Source organism: Desarmillaria tabescens (genome assembly GCF_030435595.1).
Source record: "Desarmillaria tabescens strain CCBAS 213 chromosome Unknown EV420scaffold_4, whole genome shotgun sequence".
In the NCBI taxonomy this organism is placed as follows: Eukaryota; Fungi; Basidiomycota; class Agaricomycetes; order Agaricales; family Physalacriaceae; genus Desarmillaria; species Desarmillaria tabescens.
The window spans coordinates 246,910-264,169 of NW_026848303.1; the positions used below are offsets into that span (position 1 = coordinate 246,910).

Sequence of the window (17,260 nt, forward strand, 5' to 3'; positions counted from 1 at the left end):
GTCGATCCTGAGGCTTTGGTTACGATGCTGGAATCTCGCGGCGAGGAAGGACATCTACAGAAAGTTACGTTGTGGTGCGCTCAAACTCCCGTCAAGAAGTGGGTTGGTGCGCGATTTCTCCGACGTGTCACTGATTTGAGGAAGAAGGATGTGCAAGTGGTTATTGAGGACATTCCTTGGAGCCATCTCTCCTTGAAGATGCAGATTTAGTAGAGTCAAATAGTATCACGAAAAGCAGGTTACCTGTATGTGAATACCAGCGATAATTTAACGCTAATTGTATGGAACTCTGAGCCTCTTTTCCTAGTGAATGATAAGTACGCTTACAGTTTTGAAGGTGAGGATACATACATGTAACATGATAGATATGTCCGATGAGTGCTTTCGTCACCGAAGCTACACTCCCTCATTTCTTGTCTCTGAATATCACCTCGCAAGAGCTCTCTCCCAGCTTCTTTCGCCACAAAAGCACGAGACATATTGAACTGTTCTTTGACGATGGTGTTGAAGAAAGAGATGAGTCGCCAGTACGTGTAGAGCTGACGAAGTCGGTCTTGGTGCCTCCTTTTCGGTATACAGATTCTCCGGCGTGATACCTGATAGAAAATGAAGGCTGCAGATTAACACCAAGGATAAAGCACACACTTTCAGAGATTACGTCGTCACGACAGAAATGCCCTTCAAACCGTGACATCTCCTCGTTCCAGACTTTGTTTCTTGCCCGCCTACACATGCCTGGCACCCCCAAAACATATTCTAGATCCTCTGTACTGCGTCACCTTCAATTCCGACAAGGTGTGTGAAGAGAACAGCGACTGTTGTATTCAACATTTCTGCGTTGGAAATTTTCGACGACAGTTTATCAGCCAATAGTGTCCTCCTATGCTGGATCCATATGGATGACATCCTTGGTGAATGATTGAGAAAATCGAGGCCCTTGAAGAAGCCAAGAGAGACGTACCCGTAGTGAGCACGAAGAACAGGGAAACGCCGTGCCATCACAATCCTGTATCTGCAATGGAATATATGCGCCTGCACACCATCGGAGTCCTTGAAACTTGAACTTGATATTTCGTGTCCTCCGTGGCATTCGCTTATCCTGACGAGAATCTGAGAAAAGGGCGGCACTGGTGGTCATCGTAGCCATTGGAAAAGGAGCAGAGGATCGGGCCGGCCCAACCTTCACCCATTTAGGGACCGCTTGCCAGTGCGACTTGAGTGCGACGACTACTACGACGACGGCGACGATGATTTCCCATGCCCTCAAAGCTTAGACAACCCGTTTATTTCCTCATCTAACGTATAGTCAACATCCGTGTACGAACCCCAGCGTTAACGCTTTGTTTTAAATATAAGTTCTAACCGCAACGGGCATGCACGGAGCGCACAGCTAGTATCAAAGATTGGGCGCATTTTTTTCGCTTTCTATTGATCTAAGGTGTTCCTATCTACTATGGCAAGGGTGATTGGTTCAGCACTCTACTAGAGGACTTTAGTCATGTTAATGCAAAGTAAAACAACGCCAGCGTTGAAATATGATGGAGGAACATGAATTACTTTCTAGGAGCCAACAGCTTCTAGACCAAGTAGTCAGTAGGATGTTGACACAGTTTTAAATAAAGTGGAGAGAGCGTAGAATTTCAATTCCAGATTCTTTGCGATTTCAGGAAGGACTAGTTGAGTTAACCGGCAGACCATTCGCACCCTCGTCAGCTTTGCACGACTTTCCGGCATTTTCAACGTGTATTACTGCAGTTATGGGGTATATGTTCAAGTAAATCAATCAACTACATAAACACTAACACATCTATTCTTCAGTATTTTATAATAATGGTTGATCGCACAATCTCGTCATTTGGTCACAGTTTTTCAGAGAACCTGATTCTTATGAAGCACGTAGAAAAGCGAGTCAGGACGTTGCAATAAATCTTTCGGTGACCCGATCTCCACGACACGGCCATTATCAAGGACCATGACTTTATCGTAGTCCACGATAGTAGCTACGCGAGCGTTTAGCTGAACTAGAAGACCATAGAATCGAGGGAATATTACTCACAGATGCGATGTGCGACTGAAATGACTGTAGCTTCCCGCAAATTGTTCTGCAGCACAGACAGCAGTCGCTGATCTGTAGAAGTATCCATACTACAGGGGGAGTCAATTTAAGAAATTGTGTGTTGACCATGATTGCTATCTTACCTCGAAGAAGCTTCATCGAGCACTACGATCTTGCGCTTTTGCAAGAGGACCCTGGCTATACAAAGAAGTTGACGCTGAGACATGCCTCAATTATAGGACACATTCAAGACCAAGAAAGGGCCTACCTCTCCAGCGGAAAACTGGAGTCCATCAGCAGAGACCATAGCATCAAGCTGTCCCTCAAGACCTTCGACAAGCTTGCGCATCCCGACAAGTTCAAGGGCTTTCCATATCTGTTCGTCTTCTACCGCCGTAGAACATCCGAGGGTCAAGTTGTCTCGCATCTTTGCATATAGCAGGAAAGGGTCTTGTGAGACGGTACTAGATGCGCCAATAATTAATGCTTAATAGATGGAAGTAACGGTATCACCGTTACCTGATGGCCGAGCGTAACGTCTCGAGAGGTACAGTCGCTAGGTCAATACCATCAATAAAGATTTCGCCGGTACAAAGTCCTGTCGCGCCAAGTCCTTGGAGTAGCGCGAAAACAGTGCTACTTTTTCCACTCCTGTTATGATCATCAACGGTAGCTCCAACATCTCGATAGGAATAATTTACCCTGTGCGTCCGCAAATACCTAACTTTTCGCCACCCTGGACTGTGAAGCTAATGTTATGAAGAACAGGATCCAGGCCTTCTCTATATCGAAAACGAGGTATCAGCAACGTTCAACTTGCACGAAAAGCAAAATGCTTTTGACCCATATCGCAGACCAACGTTGCGGAATTCAATAGAACCGAAAACGGGCCATTTGGAGCCAGGTTCTTGTCGACCTTTTTTGTCAGGGAGTGATTCAGATTGAAGGCCGTCCAATTCGAAGAGTCGTTCCACCGAAACGATTCCATTCTCAACGCGAGTGTACGCTAAGAGCAAATTGATAAGGCTTTGCGCAAGGCTGACAAGCTGGGAGAGCGCTACACCCAGGTAGCCTCCAGAGGTAGAGCCTCGTAGCCCCACAGCAAGACCCGCAATGGCAATGGCAACACAAGCCGTGAGCAGGTTCAACGAGGTGCGTCTTCGGAAGGTGTTAGACCAAAGAGCTTTCCATGAAATATGAAGGACTTACAAAAATCGGATTCCCGCGTAACGGTAATACATTGGGACCTGAGATCGGTCGAGATGGTATATGCTCATGTCCTTGAAGAGCTTCTCCGAATGGAAGGCCCGAATCGTCGTCAGGCCAGACAGCGTTACGGTAAAAGCCGTGTACAGCGGTGTTTTGGAGCTTAAAGTCAATCGTTGCAGTTGTCTTGAGGTAGCCTGTAAAATTAAATTAACGAGTCTCACAAACCACGTGTTCCTGTCCTTACCAGATATACTTTCTGCAGGCCCCAATAAACAGCACCTAAGACTGGGATAGATATCGCAAGCCAAGGCACCTGAACCAGAGACTTAGCTTCAATCACAACGATGAGGTTCTTCTACTTACGGCAATCAAAATGAGAACTACCGCTCCCACTACAACCGGTAAGTAAACACGGAGCTTCGAAAATCCACTTAACATACCAACATAGACAGCCGTGAATGTGAAGTCTTGTAGTGCTCTCGGAAAGGCGAAGTCGGCGATGAACATATCACTTGACCATCGGTTCTGTAATTTCGCCAAAGGCGTGCGTTGGAAGTATGTGACTGGAGCAGCGAGCACGGCTGATAACTGCTGAGCGTGAATGATCAAGGAGGCGCGGGGAACAGTGAGCTGGGTGTACATCCACATTGTCATGAATGATGTCAGGAAGCAGGTTACGGCAAAAGCAGCATAGCCTCCGAGCCAAGGCCCATGCGAAGTGGTATTACTTTCGGACCACTGTTTAAGCAGGATCTAAATGGGTAAGTTAGAGCTTAGATAGAGGAACGGGTCGACGGTGCATTCACCTGCAGACCGATCTGCATCGCGGTGTAAATGACAAGACATGTCAAGCAGAGCGCCAGCCTATCCCAACCGCACTAAGACAGTAATCTAAGCGTACATTTCGTGAGCTGTGTAAAGAAACACCCACTGCTTTCATATAGAATTTGTAAGTCGGCCATGACGTTGAACCACGAACACCCTTTTCTTCTTCGTCGACCTTTTTTTCGGCTGCTTGGCTTGGTTTTTTGGTCTCTTCCTCTTTGGTGGGAACGTTGCTGGGCTTTGCTTCTTCTTGGACTTCCACGTCCTCATCTTCCTCTTCCTTTTTCTGTCCGATGTATTGAGCGACATCGAGGTCTCTGTCATGTAGTTCGGACAGACTACCCTCTGCAACGACCGCACCAGAGTCGAGGATAACTATATGATCAGCGGATGCAAGGTGTTGCACTGTGACTAGCATAAGGGTGAGAAAACAGAGGCGTGTAAGATCAACATACAATTATGCGTGACAAGCACGACTAATTTTCCTTTTCCCCGTAACAAACCATCTTCACCAAGAAGCCTAGCGAACACGGAAACCGCTGTATGGGAATCCTAAAACCAATATAACAAATGCTATGCGAGCACCGTTGGGAATACCCTCACCAATGCCGAAAAACAATCGTCGAGTAGAGTAACGTCGCATTTGGCGTACACGGCTCTCGCCAAGGACTATATTATATCATGAATAGGGTACTCGGAAAGAAAACAGCGGTAACACTTACAACGCGTTGTCTTTGTCCACCACTAACAGAACCGGGGGTTATCTCGGTCATGTCACCATTAGCCATACGCACCAAATCAGGGCGTAGAGCGCAGGCGTCCACCACCGCCTCGTACCACTGTGGGTTGAACTCGTTGTCTAGGACGATGTTCCCACGCACGGTCGTAGGCCATACAAACGCCTCTTGAGGTGCGTATGCTATTCGGCCTTGGGGCAGGACGCTAGAGCTCGCGCCTTCTATAAAGTAAGTCTCTTCGAGAAGAGTTTTGAGGAGAATCGATTTTCCCTAATTAAAAAAACCGGGTTGTAGCGACTGACGTAGTCAGAATATAAAGAACGTACGGCACCAACGGGTCCTACGACCATGCTCACACTATTGATATCGAATGATACATTACAGTCGGATATCAAGGCCTTCCCGTCTTTGCCCGCGGCAATTGTTGCATGTGATAGCGTCACCCGAGAGGGATTGTAGGTGCTGAGAGAAATATCGCATTGATGTTTGAGGTCGCTTTTTTCATCGTCTGTGAAGTTTGAGTCTGTCGAAATGCCTTGCTCGATGAAACTAGTCTTCTCGGGTAGTGATCTGTCCAGTGACATGTTAGCAGACGTTCTGAACAATCCTTAGCGTGACGTACAAAAACCCGGCTATCCGCTTCATGCTGGCGTATGATGCGAGTAAGAGCGGGAAGCAGTTACCAACAGTGCTGATGGGCAGAGTAACAAGATTCTGCGACCTTGGCGTTGGTATTGATCTGTTAGATCGGCGAACACACTCACAACCACAGTCAATATAGTAAACAGGGTCTCTGGATAAAGATCCTCCGATTTTATTCCAACGAACGTCCCTAACGCGGCAATGCCAGCGAAATTGATGGTCGCAGACGATAAGACGCCTACGATGACAAGCCGTGCACTGCGAAAACAGGTACATTAGAAACTGCAGGGAAAGGAAGGAAGTAGGCACTCACTAAAAGGTTTTGAGATAACCTATTTCTCTGATTCTGACAGGTTCTATCCACTTTGGCATCGTCGGTTCGACGGCAAGAAGCTTTACTGGAATGATTTGTGACATAACTGAGGTCTGAAAAGTGGTGATATTAAAACATGTGTCGATTAAAAAATATCATTACATACCAGAACTTTTAGCCTATCCTGAGTACTTCCCATCCAGCGCTTTTGGGCTTTCGCGACGTGGTTTCCGATACGGCTGGTGATGACGAAGAATCCGACCATAATCACAATAGGCGGAATCATCGCGAAAGAGGCCTGAAGTACATAGTTAATTTAAGAGCCAGAAAATTGATAGACTAGTTCTAGTGTACCTTGAACCATAAAATAACTGCCGCGACTGCAATGGAGATAAAAGCACTCCATAGTTCATGGAAGAACGCGATTCCTTCGCATACACGCTCGACGTCAACAGACCTAAGGAGGATGACGTCAGCAACAAGAGACAAATAAGGCAGGAGGGCGCACATGTAGGTCACCGCTGTACCACGACCCTCACCTTTCTGCTACCGAGGCCGAAAGCCGCATTGACTTGTCAAATATGACACCGACTAGAGCCGCGCGATATCTGACGACCATCGTATACACCTTATCCCAGTAAAGGGCGGTGGACGATGCTATGGCCAGGTATACAATGGCATATGCACCAACCAAGCCCCAGCCATGAGCTGGATCGTCGCGTGCGCCGTTCGAATCGCTGTAGGAGTCTACGAAAGAGAGCATCGACTCCACAAGAAACGGTTGGGTAAATGTCGTGGCTATCAGAATGCATTTGGGAACGACGGGCGCGAGGAATTGGGAAAGGAATGCTCTCATGGAAGGAATGAATATCGGGATACGAGCCGCGTCTTTGGAGCGGGGAAGAGCCTTGGTCAGTGCTGCACATGCCGGCACTCCAGACAAGATTGGTGGCAGACCAAAGGCGACCAGATCATCGAGGTCGAAGGCGCGTTTGAATCCTCCGAGGAGAAGCGGATAGAGATACACGAAGAAGAGCCTCGACAGTAATGAGGAGGTCGTCTCTAGTGCCGTGGGCTGGATACCGTGAGTAATATTCAGTAAAATCGCGCATATCCTCACTTTATCTGTCTCTCGCAGGAATCTTCGCTTCTGGGCTAGCTCGGCGACCAAATAACACGTCCGTACGGCAAATGACACGACAAACGGCGCAAAGTACTTTGCATGAAGAGAGCTAGCGGTAGCATACGTTCGCAGTTGGGCTGCAGCAAAGAGCACAGAAAGGAAAAGATACAGTCCAATGAGAGTGCTAGGCGCGAAGCAGCGAGTATGGTGAAGGTAGGAAACTGCTATCAGGCAAATCTATGCTGACATAAGCTGATTAGATTCTTCCGGACTCTGCATACTCACCACTGCAACGAGCTCAAGGGCGTATCCAGCTGTGGCCCACTTTCCCCAGTCATCTCGTGGCACATACGCAAGAGTAACCGCGAGGGTTGCCACCAGTATGGTGCCTAGAAGAAGTTTTACGGCCGAAAGCAGGTCTATTGCGCGGCGAGTAACTTCAGGAGATCGCGCAAGGCTAGCAGCGCGAAATACGCCACAGAAGATGAATATCGATGCAGGAAGAATCGACATGAATCTAAAGCAGAGTGAGCGTGTTTTCCATTTAAACCGCTTCAAAACTAACCTGAACTGGAATCCCAGTGTAAGATCCATATGTCTGCATGGCGACGCAGGTCCAAAGGATTTTTCAGCGCACAAGTCGTTCATGGTAGTGGAGAAAGAGTACCGCAAGACGACCACCCTGCAGAAGTATGGAGTTCCAGGAAATTTCGTTCGGGTGGGTTCTCCGATAAGATGCCAAGATTATCTGATAAGACCGAGGTACTATCTGATATGATACCACATGTGTTCTATAATCTGGTTCCACGCCGCTAAATGATCCGCATTTTGCCCCGTTCGCCCATTCGTCATTGCCTACCCAGCATGCTACATGCGCCTTGCAGCGTCAAATAAAAACCACCGTCCTAGTAACCAGATGCCGACTCTCAATTCATGGCTTCTTTCAAAAGCTACGTTTTCCATCCTCTCCCCGACCTCGGTTCTCTACGTCGTCTTCCATCGCCGGGACCATGTAGCATTGCGCACAAGATTTCCCCTGGCTTTTCCAAGCGCCTCATCTCTCTTGATGGACGCCTCTCACCAACCGCACAATCTCAGTTACGCGCCGCCTTTGCCAGCATGCTAATGCGATACCTGGACCATCAGGACTATCTCTTCGCAGAAACGTCTACCGCGTATCTACAAGATCCTGAAGGCGTCTTACTGCGCCCTATACGTGCTCGATTGGACTCTGAACTTGCACCAACGTGGACTAGTTTCGTCCAGATGCTTAGCACGCAGGCTGACTGTGTCGACGAAGAAGTGTGTTTAGATGACGCGCGACTAGAATTGGGTATTATTGATGAGCAGAATCCAGTCCGCGCGGTTTTTGTGTGGGATGTGCGGGACGTCGGAGATGACGCCTTCTTGCCCAATGGCATCATCTTCGGGGCCCACGTCGACGGGTTTTCCGTAGTAATTGATCTCCTTGCGGACAGCGCGTTGATATGTGCCTCTACAATCGAAAACCTTGCTGCCCAAGTTGGCGTAACCCTCGATGCCATCATCAGCTCCCCCAAGTCCCCTCCAAAGATGCCACAAAATGCCCTGCCTTCGCCCCTACTTTCATGCGCTCCACGGACATGTGATTTGGATCGTGAACATCTCGTCCTCGAATGGTTGTTCGACCATGCGGCAAAGCGTCCGGACGCCATCGCTCACGAAATCTATACCTCCATGGAGAAGCCGCCTTTCCTGCTGACCTACGGCGAGTATAATCGGCAGAGTAACATTCTCGCCCGCTGGTTAGTCGCGAACGGTATCCATATAGAGGACAAAGTAGCTCTATGTAGCCCGAGAACACCTCATTTCTACATCATCATGGCTGCCATTTTGAAAGCTGGAGGGTGTTACGTTTCGGTGTGTGTTAATTAAGTAAACAGAATGCCACTGACGCATTACTTTAGATCGACCCAGAGCTACCTACCGAGCGAAAGCGTTTTATCGTAGAAGATAGTGGTGCTCGCCGGGTCTTCGCCGCTCCCGAAGATGCATCCATCTTTGGCGATGTTGCAGTACCTATAACGACGGCTTTCATGGAGCAACTAGAGTCCGACTTCAGTGATAGCAATATCTGCCTTGCTACTCTGCCTTCATTGGCGTATCTTCTTTATACGTCTGGTACATATGAAAATAATTGACCCGTTGCATCATCGACTCATAGTTTCTTAGGTACCACTGGGAACCCGAAGGGCTGCCTTTTAACCCATCGAGGATTGTTTTGGGCCATGGACGCCTTCTGTGCTCTACCAAAGCCCGTTACGAACCCCGACACCGACAAACGTTTAGCCCTAGCGTGTAAGTCCCGCTTCGAGGTTGTATGTTCAATCATTGACGTAAATAACAGCCACCGCATTCGACGTCCACATCTCCGAAATCGTCCAAAGCTGGTGTCTCGGTTCGCGGCTGGTCAGCGCGCCGCGTTTTGAACTGTTAACGCAACTGCGCCGGCACATCATCTCGATTGGTGTGACGCACATCGGTATGGTGCCGAGCATGATCGAAGCCTTGCTGGAGAGTCCGGACGGCCTACCCATAAAGTATCTCGTGTCAGGTGGTGAGAAAATCACAGATTCGGTGAGCCGAATGTTACTTGTTTATCAAGCATGTTTTGACGCCATTTTCTAGCTATTGAAGAAATGGTCTGCGAGACCAGACTTGGTTCTCGCCAACTTTTATGGGTATGTACCTAGATTGGGTTTGCGAACAAGTGCTAAATTGCTCTCTAGTCCTACGGAAGCGACGATTGGCTGCACTTCGAGGCAGATAGGCCTGAACGACCGCAAAGAAAACATCGGAAGGGCTTTTCCGTCATGCTCCGCATACGTCGTTGATCGTGACCTGAATACGGTGCCGTTGGGATGCCCGGGAGAGCTGGTCATAAGCGGACCTCTCGTTGCACGCGGTAAGCACTTCTCATGATCCATAATCTAGTCTTTATTGATATACCACAGGCTATCACAACCTTCCTGACGTAACATCGAAGGTGTTCATCGATTACCCTACTCCAGGGTGTACGGCGTACCGTACCGGTGATCTAGGTAAGCCATTCCTCGTCCATCGCGTAAATTTCACGTCAATTATGTTACTCAGTTCGCATGATGCCGGATCACTCCATCGAAATCATGGGTCGTATCGACAGCCAAGTCAAATACCGTGGAGTGCGCATCGAAACGGAAGGGATATCTTCGATACTCCAAGCCGCCGGCGGTGTCAAGAAGCTCACCGTTTCAACTTTCATCACGACCCATCCCGCTGTGGGTACACAGGAGCTGCTTGTCAGTTTCTTTGCCTTCGGTAATGATGTCTCTGTTGTCGAGCGTCGGTCTTCTATCCCTTCGTTGGTTCAAACGGATGAAGCGAAGGCGCTGGTGCAAACGCTGAAAGCAGCCGTTCAAGTACAGCTTCCGGCTTATATGCGACCGGCGTACATTCTTCCTGTCGAATTCATTCCGCTAAGCTTGAATGGGAAGACGGATACCAAAGTTTTGGCGCGTGTTTTGGGCAGCTTGGATATGCGGGCTTTATTGGGAAATTAGGGCAGTAAATCTATTGAGTAATCATTTGTGTAAAAACCTGTTTAGCAGTGACATCCATTTCTGTGCCTTGTCTTTCATAAAAAAAACTTAGCAAGCAGTTTCCATAATCTCGATATGAAACATGAGAAACATGAAGGTATGGATGACTTGTAGATCAGAATAATGAAACAATTTGGAATGGCCTGTGAGGCTGTAACACTGTGAGCAGGAGTCTAATGAACATTGGTTGGATGCGCGCGTTGTTGACTTCGGTTAGTGTCTAAGTTCGGAGTTCGGGCCGGTATTCTGGTCTTGACCACGACGATCAACAATGCAACAGAACGTTCGCATGTTTTGGCGACCACGAACTACCCTGGATTCTCAATGCCCTCGATGCTCATGCACTCCTGCTGAATGCTGAGGATACGAGAGAGAGAAAGGGCGACAGAGCGGTGCGACGAGAATGAGCAGGTGAGTCAGGGTTCACGGAGCGGAAGCACAAATTGCTAATTTACTGGCTGTTAGTGCAGCTACTGTTCTCTGGTCAAACCTCGACTCGCGAGGTAAACGGGCAGGCAAGAGTAAACGACTATCATGCTGGAGTAGCTCGACCGACCTCATTGAGCAGTCCCGAACTACACCTCATGGAATTTTCTCAATCCACTCCTTCATTTTTCCACCTGGTAGCCAGGCTCGGTTAATATCGAGCGAGAGATGAGAATTTGGCTGTGGAGCGTCAGCTTCAGCTGCGATGTTAAATTACACTAAGCACGTTTTTACTACAGATATTGTCGACGCGGCATCATAGAAGGTGTGGATCAAAGCCCTCAGCCTGCCAGTAATTACTCACATCTTTCCTAACTCAGACTCTCGCTAGTTCTTGACGTCTTCAACAACAAATACTCTAAGGAACTGTAATCCTTCACGCCGGCTGCCATACACGAGGAAAAGGACAAGAGAACGTGTCTCGGCATCAGGCCAGCAATATAATCATCATCAGCACATGATGTCGCCGAGAAGAATGCCTTCGACGCGCATACCGACTGCCATCCTAGCACGCGATGTCGCTGGAATCGGACAATACTTTCACCGTCTCACGAGTGCTATTTTCACTGGCAGGTAACTTGGACCTGTGGTCACAGGATCGCTGCCATGGATCTCCGCTACTGCCTGCCTCGAGTCGAGGAATTTTTCTTCGAAATCTGTGCAAGTGGATATGATGGATCGAGCCTAATGCCTTGAAACAGTAGAGTGAAGCTCAGTGGTCGTGGAATATGTTCGCCCTCAGGTAAGAATCTGCTCGTGGTTGGCTTTTTCCTAGAAACCATCATTGCTCAGCGCTCACAGCCCACAGTTTGTAGCCACATCTCCGCCCGTAAAATATGTATATACGACATCATCGTTCAACGTTTCACGCTTTTGAAACTTCTGAAGCAGAGAGTAGCAAACGTATTACTGGTATGTCGTCACGCGTTTCACCCCTTTGCTAGTTTGTTTATCTCCATCAGGACCATATCTTACCATGATGTCCGCAATGGAGCGGCCCCGTGTAGCTAGAAATGAATGCTACAGGCGATTCAATGCATCCTTCTCGTCTTGAATTCGGTTTATCCACTGCCTATATTGCATTGGAAGAGTGATACCTCGCATGTAATGTCATCTTTCTGACAGCATCTGTATCTTTCAAGAGTCCGTGTACTACCTCCGTTATCATGCTAATTGAGTTAGCTTATCTTTTGCTTTAGATGCCGACATAACTGGCCCGATCAATAGTATCCCCTTGGAGCTTTGAAACCGGAACTGCAGCACCCCGAGATTGTTACGAGAATTCAAGAAGTTAAGAAAAGGCATACTACACTGAGAGGCGTAGCTCCTCTATCTCTCCTTTTACCAACCACGGATGATGGCGCCGTGGTCTGTGTTCCGTCGATGGGCGCAAGTCACTGAGGGCGACATAAAGCGCAAGAAGAGTCGTCGCTCTAGCGTTTTTAGTCTATCTTCGTCTGCCTGGATTCAGTTCACGAACGCAGTGGCTCCGAGCGCATTGCTCAATCTTGGACCAAGTATCAAGATCGATGTTTGGACTACCGTACGTCCTTGATCCTTCCCATAGTCTTTCTTTGACTAACATGATTTTTAGAAGGGTCGCCTCTTTCGATCCAGGAAGCGCCGCTCTAGAAAGGAAGACGAATTCACTTTCGTATGTCCTATCAGCGGCCAGCCTCCGGATGCACGGGTTTTCGACTTGCCCACCGAGCTCCTGTTCCAAATATTTGAACAATGCTGCTTTTCAGAGCATCCTCACACCATACTTCGTCTATCGATGGTGTGCTCGAGGTGGAGGGACATTAGTCTCAGCCTTCCTCACATATGGTCCACCATCGGTATACCAATCGACGTCCAGCCTCGCAAAGTGCTCAAAAAGCGGCAGGACATCGTGGATCTCTATCTCCAGCGCTCGAATACATCCCCGCTGTCCATAATTCTCTATTCCCAATCCGGTGCAGTGAATAGGGAAACTATGCGCGCCTTCGTAATCTGGTTCGAACCTCTAATCACCCTCCTTCGTACGCACGCGCATCGATGGCGTACGATAGAGGTTAGGGCCTATTTTCCTACTTGTTCATACCACCACCTCTTTGCTCCCGGCATAGACATGGGGATGCTCGAGAGCCTGAGTGTTCATGAGACCGATAGCTCCTTCCACCTTCATCGCTTCCCCGGATTCTCCACCGCCGCCAAACTCCAGACTGTCCATGCTTCTAAGACGCCTTTCTTCGCTCAAGACTCCACCACCTTCCCCGCGTCCCAAATTCGTACTCTAGTGCTAGAGGACATGATGCTATATTTTACCACACCCGACATTGTCGCCTCTTTCCCGAACGCGACAGACCTGACAATCATACCTCATACGACCATCTACGGGCACAATCGCTTCGCTACCAGCAGCATCCGCCACACCGGAATCACTTCCTTGACATTATCTGTGTTATGCTCGCCTATCCAGCTAACGGACATAATGTCGCGCATGGAACTGCCCAATCTTCGGACACTCATACTCGTCTCCGGACCCCGGAAGCAGTCCCGACGCCGCTTTGATGCGTCCTGCATTGAACATTTGTTCCGGTACTCCGGAGATTCGCTCCGCCACCTCATCATTGACCGTGTCCCTATCCAATCGGGAGACATAGCGGAGCTCGTGGGGAAGATCCCTGGGCTGGAGAAGCTAGTAGTGAGGGAGAGCGACCTTGGGCAGGAAGATGATTATTGCTCGATCTCGTCGTCGCGTGTTAGGAGGATCTTGGAGGAGGACGCCGCATCTGAAAGACTTGGAGCTCGTATATCGGAAGAGGGATGATTGTGAGGCGGCGGTTACCGAGGCCAGAGTGATGGATGTCATTGAAGAAAGGATGTATTCGCATAGGCCTTTGAGGAGTCTGACTCTGGGTGTTGGGACTGCGCATATCTTTGCGGAGCCGACCCTTATTCGCTCCCGGATGAAGGTTCTGAGAGACGCGGGTCTAGGGTACTGTAGTTGATATATACTTTGCACATGCACAGCTGACTACATCGTCAAGTTGTTGTACCGCCTTCTCAGCTGGAACACCGTCGTTCTTGCTGTCTAGGTTATAGTCTTGGCGTTACCGTTCTTCGCCCAGGGAAGGCGGGTATGTATCGAGGATCCATGCTTTTCATGCTAATGTCCGGTAACTTTGGTACCACTTAGATGAGTCGCGAGAAATGAACGGCGACAGTCATTGATGCGGGTCTTCGCTTATACATACACGGTCTCAGCCAACATCGCATGAAGTTCATTGTCAATGGTTTTTCTCCGTCACACCGGAGAGCCATTTTTATCATCTGGATCCCCCCTCGAATCCGAGTCCTTGCGCACGACGTCTGGAGCACTACTAGTCTCTGTCTATGGAAAATTAAAGGACATTCAGTTTCCTCATAATAACAAAGGAAACGACCTACTCCATACCCCTCGGACCCATCGATCCGTACAATAGCTGTTCGATGCACACCTTGTGAAAACGATGAGCATGAGGCAGACCAATCAAGAAAATTGCACACTTATCCCTCCCAAATCCGAACTGTTTATATTTCTCAGGCTAAATCCCCCGCTACCACCTTCCTGAGGATAGACAGTGGTGTCTGTACGCTGGCGACCTTTAACACGAGTGTTCAAGTTGTACAACATGGTTAGAGCATAAACGCGTCCCAAACAAAAACCTAGACATCCTCAGCCTGGTAAGCTAAATGTCCAAATGTGTATTTACCAAAGCCGACGGTGACTGTGGCGTAGCGGTAAGCTAAAGAGCGCATAGCAAGACGATACACATACTGTTACTCTCGGTGTTTACGAGATACAGAATTACTGTCGCAACGAACGCCGATAAGCTCTCCACATAACAAACCAGAAGATGTCGAAAGCTCACGACAAAGAATAGCGCTACGATCGCCAGCATGTAAGAGCAAGAAGTGGGATACGAGGATACTAAACTCACAGGACTGTAGTAACGGTCCCTGTCTTAACCGCCATTACCGTGAGACGACGGATCAAGCTGAAATAACGAGAACATTGCACCCTGAGCCACCGCAAAGAAGCATCAAAAAATAGACAACGTACGCCTTAGTCTCTTTGAAGACGGGTTTAGATGATCGAAGCTGAAAGATGAGTGCAGACGCTATTGAAATGTCGGCAACAGCACTGGCCACTGTGATTGTAATGAGGTGGGCTCCTAGTGGAATAATGTCGCATACCAAGCCATATTCTAAACGGAAATGTTTGCTACAGCTTTCATCAGAGTCACGTATACGGGATACCACTTACGTGACTGTCTTGATGTTGAAGTTTCGTTCTGCATAGTCACTATGCTGTACAACCGTGATTCCATTCGCGATTGCGCCACCTATCGCTGGAGTTAATCAGGATGTTATAACTTTCAAAGGAAGTTCTACCGAGTGACGCGAAGCTAAACGTCATGAGCATAATCGTGACGAGCAGGTTCCTGGCCCTGTGAGGTCAAGTCAGTTGCGAAATAACCTAGGAGCCAAGAAACACGAACAAAGTCCAAAATCTATAGCTAAGGAACAGCTGCACATTACAGGCGGAAATTCCAGATAATATAACATAGGCAGGAACTGCCCAGTTCTGCACTAGGATATACTCCATGTCACCTGAAACAAATCAGGAGAAAGAACATGATTGAAGGTAGTACACCTACCCCAGTGCGTGACAGTGTACTTTTTGTTCATTAGAAGAAGTCGACGGCGATTGGCGCGGACGTACCAGATATATACATGCGCAGTTATTTGCTGTACCGAGTGTATCAACCAGAAGACTAATCAACACCATGCTCTTGATGATGACGGTGTCACCACGGAAAGTGGAAAAAAATATGTATCCCTGGGCAAAAGAGTAAGACAGCTACAGAAGTGCGCATTCTCGTACAGCCAACCTGCCATAACTCGAGCATGTAGAACATGGCATTGAACCATGACCCGATTAGTATGGCTCTAGACGTGAACGTTTGGAATGAAATTGTCGAAAAAGCTGATTAAAAGTCTCACCCTAAGGATTGATCATATTGACCCATGTCGAGGCTTCGAGCAGGAGGTGAAAACGACACGGCCAATTTTATAACGCAGTCTCCCGTGGGAGTCCGCCAATGCCGCTGTTCCCACATTCGAAAATACATCAGGTTCGACATATCGCTAAGCGGAGGAATTGAATACCAAGTAACGTAAATGGTGCTGATAAGCGACGCCGTGCGCGTTAGCGCAACGCGGATCACGGTGGAACCATGGACAGTACCGGTACTCGTTTGTTTCATGTGGCCACTCTAGAATACTCTGACCCTGTTTATTCGCTGGAAGAGAGTGAGACTGGGGAGAAGTATCTATTCGCTGCCGTTATGGCCAGTCACCATCAGCGCTATCGACTACAGTTTAAGGGCCGCCAGGATCACAAGGCTTCTTTAGTGCTCATGAAGGAGTACGAGAACGGTCCGTCACTAAGGATCTTGCCGGTGGTAGGCGCGACTTGTCAAGCGTCAATTGGTACTAGCGTGTACCTGGAACTTTTCCGGGGTCAAGCAACTTGAAGTGTGCATGTCAATATAATGGCCCACCATGATATCCGAAGCACTGACCAGCTCATTTTGTCAGAGAATGCAGTGTATCGGCTGTGGTATATATTACAACTATACAATTTTATTTCGCCAGCCTTCTGATTTCAAAATAAACATACCTACGAAAGTTTAAATAATATAATTATCATCATAATGTATCAGTACTCACCAGATATCGTTCAGGGTTGCTCACCGGAGGTCGCAGCTGAACTTCCGTTTGACTTCCGTGGCTCGCATGCGCACGACAAAGCGCGGCCAGTCTTCCTCTAGGCTCTGTTAGCTGCAAAAAAATTATAAATAAATTACGGTCCATGGTACATAGAGCCTAATGAGAATGAAAGAATACGAAAATTCAACTCACGTTTGAGGCTATTCTACTTTTGAGCAAGCAAGTACTTTTCGCCAATTCACTCGGCGGCAATCGGACTCTGTCAGGTACTTAAGGGCCGGCTAGCGTGACTGCGTCGTTTTCCATCATCCGAATGTACAACTTGCGACGCTATCAGTGAAAGTCATGTGGAGCCCTCATACCAAACAGGCAATATTTTTGTGATGTCCGACGGAGCGTAGAAGGGAGAATGGCCGGCAACTAGTCCCATGAGGAAAACGCCACTTTCGTGCTCCCATCTGCTTCGGACTCGAACAGGTTACAGCAAACATA

At 48.3% G+C, this 17,260-nt stretch overlaps 4 protein-coding genes across 4 annotated transcripts; 2 read left to right on the forward strand and 2 right to left on the reverse strand.

Moving 5' to 3' along the window:
- Window positions 1-1,869: 1,869 nt before the first annotated feature.
- Window positions 1,870-7,553, reverse strand: EV420DRAFT_1636483 (P-loop containing nucleoside triphosphate hydrolase protein; the record flags this gene model as incomplete). The annotated part of the gene is made up of 26 exons (XM_060476591.1): window positions 1,870-2,000; window positions 2,057-2,145; window positions 2,200-2,273; window positions 2,325-2,520; window positions 2,576-2,707; window positions 2,758-2,838; window positions 2,900-3,214; window positions 3,266-3,459; window positions 3,510-3,578; window positions 3,629-3,657; window positions 3,706-4,018; window positions 4,072-4,143; window positions 4,197-4,501; window positions 4,546-4,642; window positions 4,694-4,759; window positions 4,813-5,097; window positions 5,154-5,397; window positions 5,450-5,541; window positions 5,592-5,727; window positions 5,783-5,895; window positions 5,949-6,080; window positions 6,137-6,239; window positions 6,322-6,857; window positions 6,903-7,142; window positions 7,191-7,422; window positions 7,471-7,553. The coding sequence occupies 26 exons, from the start codon at window positions 7,551-7,553 to the stop codon at window positions 1,870-1,872; spliced, it is 4,359 nt and encodes a 1,452-aa protein (XP_060336752.1).
- A 924-nt stretch (window positions 7,554-8,477) lies between these two features.
- On the forward strand, window positions 8,478-10,483 carry EV420DRAFT_1617434 (acetyl-CoA synthetase-like protein; the record flags this gene model as incomplete). The annotated part of the gene is made up of 8 exons (XM_060475235.1): window positions 8,478-8,804; window positions 8,852-9,065; window positions 9,117-9,242; window positions 9,292-9,521; window positions 9,573-9,625; window positions 9,674-9,849; window positions 9,899-9,985; window positions 10,038-10,483. The coding sequence occupies 8 exons, from the start codon at window positions 8,478-8,480 to the stop codon at window positions 10,481-10,483; spliced, it is 1,659 nt and encodes a 552-aa protein (XP_060336753.1).
- Window positions 10,484-12,674: 2,191 nt separating this feature from the next.
- EV420DRAFT_802087 (uncharacterized protein) lies at window positions 12,675-14,096 on the forward strand. The gene has a single exon (XM_060483510.1). The coding sequence runs from the start codon at window positions 12,786-12,788 to the stop codon at window positions 13,818-13,820; it is 1,035 nt and encodes a 344-aa protein (XP_060336754.1). The 5' UTR covers window positions 12,675-12,785; the 3' UTR covers window positions 13,821-14,096.
- A 201-nt stretch (window positions 14,097-14,297) lies between these two features.
- Window positions 14,298-16,179, reverse strand: EV420DRAFT_1636486 (uncharacterized protein; the record flags this gene model as incomplete). Its single annotated transcript, XM_060476592.1, has 15 exons — window positions 14,298-14,384; window positions 14,441-14,490; window positions 14,540-14,698; window positions 14,746-14,778; window positions 14,830-14,918; window positions 14,974-15,030; window positions 15,096-15,183; window positions 15,230-15,240; window positions 15,300-15,378; window positions 15,428-15,483; window positions 15,535-15,646; window positions 15,694-15,712; window positions 15,759-15,875; window positions 15,928-15,985; window positions 16,040-16,179. The coding sequence occupies 15 exons, from the start codon at window positions 16,177-16,179 to the stop codon at window positions 14,298-14,300; spliced, it is 1,155 nt and encodes a 384-aa protein (XP_060336755.1).
- Window positions 16,180-17,260: the final 1,081 nt, after the last annotated feature.

Excerpts from the sequence above, each read along its gene's own strand:
- EV420DRAFT_802087 (XM_060483510.1), top strand. The coding sequence starts at position 12,786 with ATGGTGTGCTCGAGGTGGAGGGACATTAGTCTCAGCCTTCCTCACATA.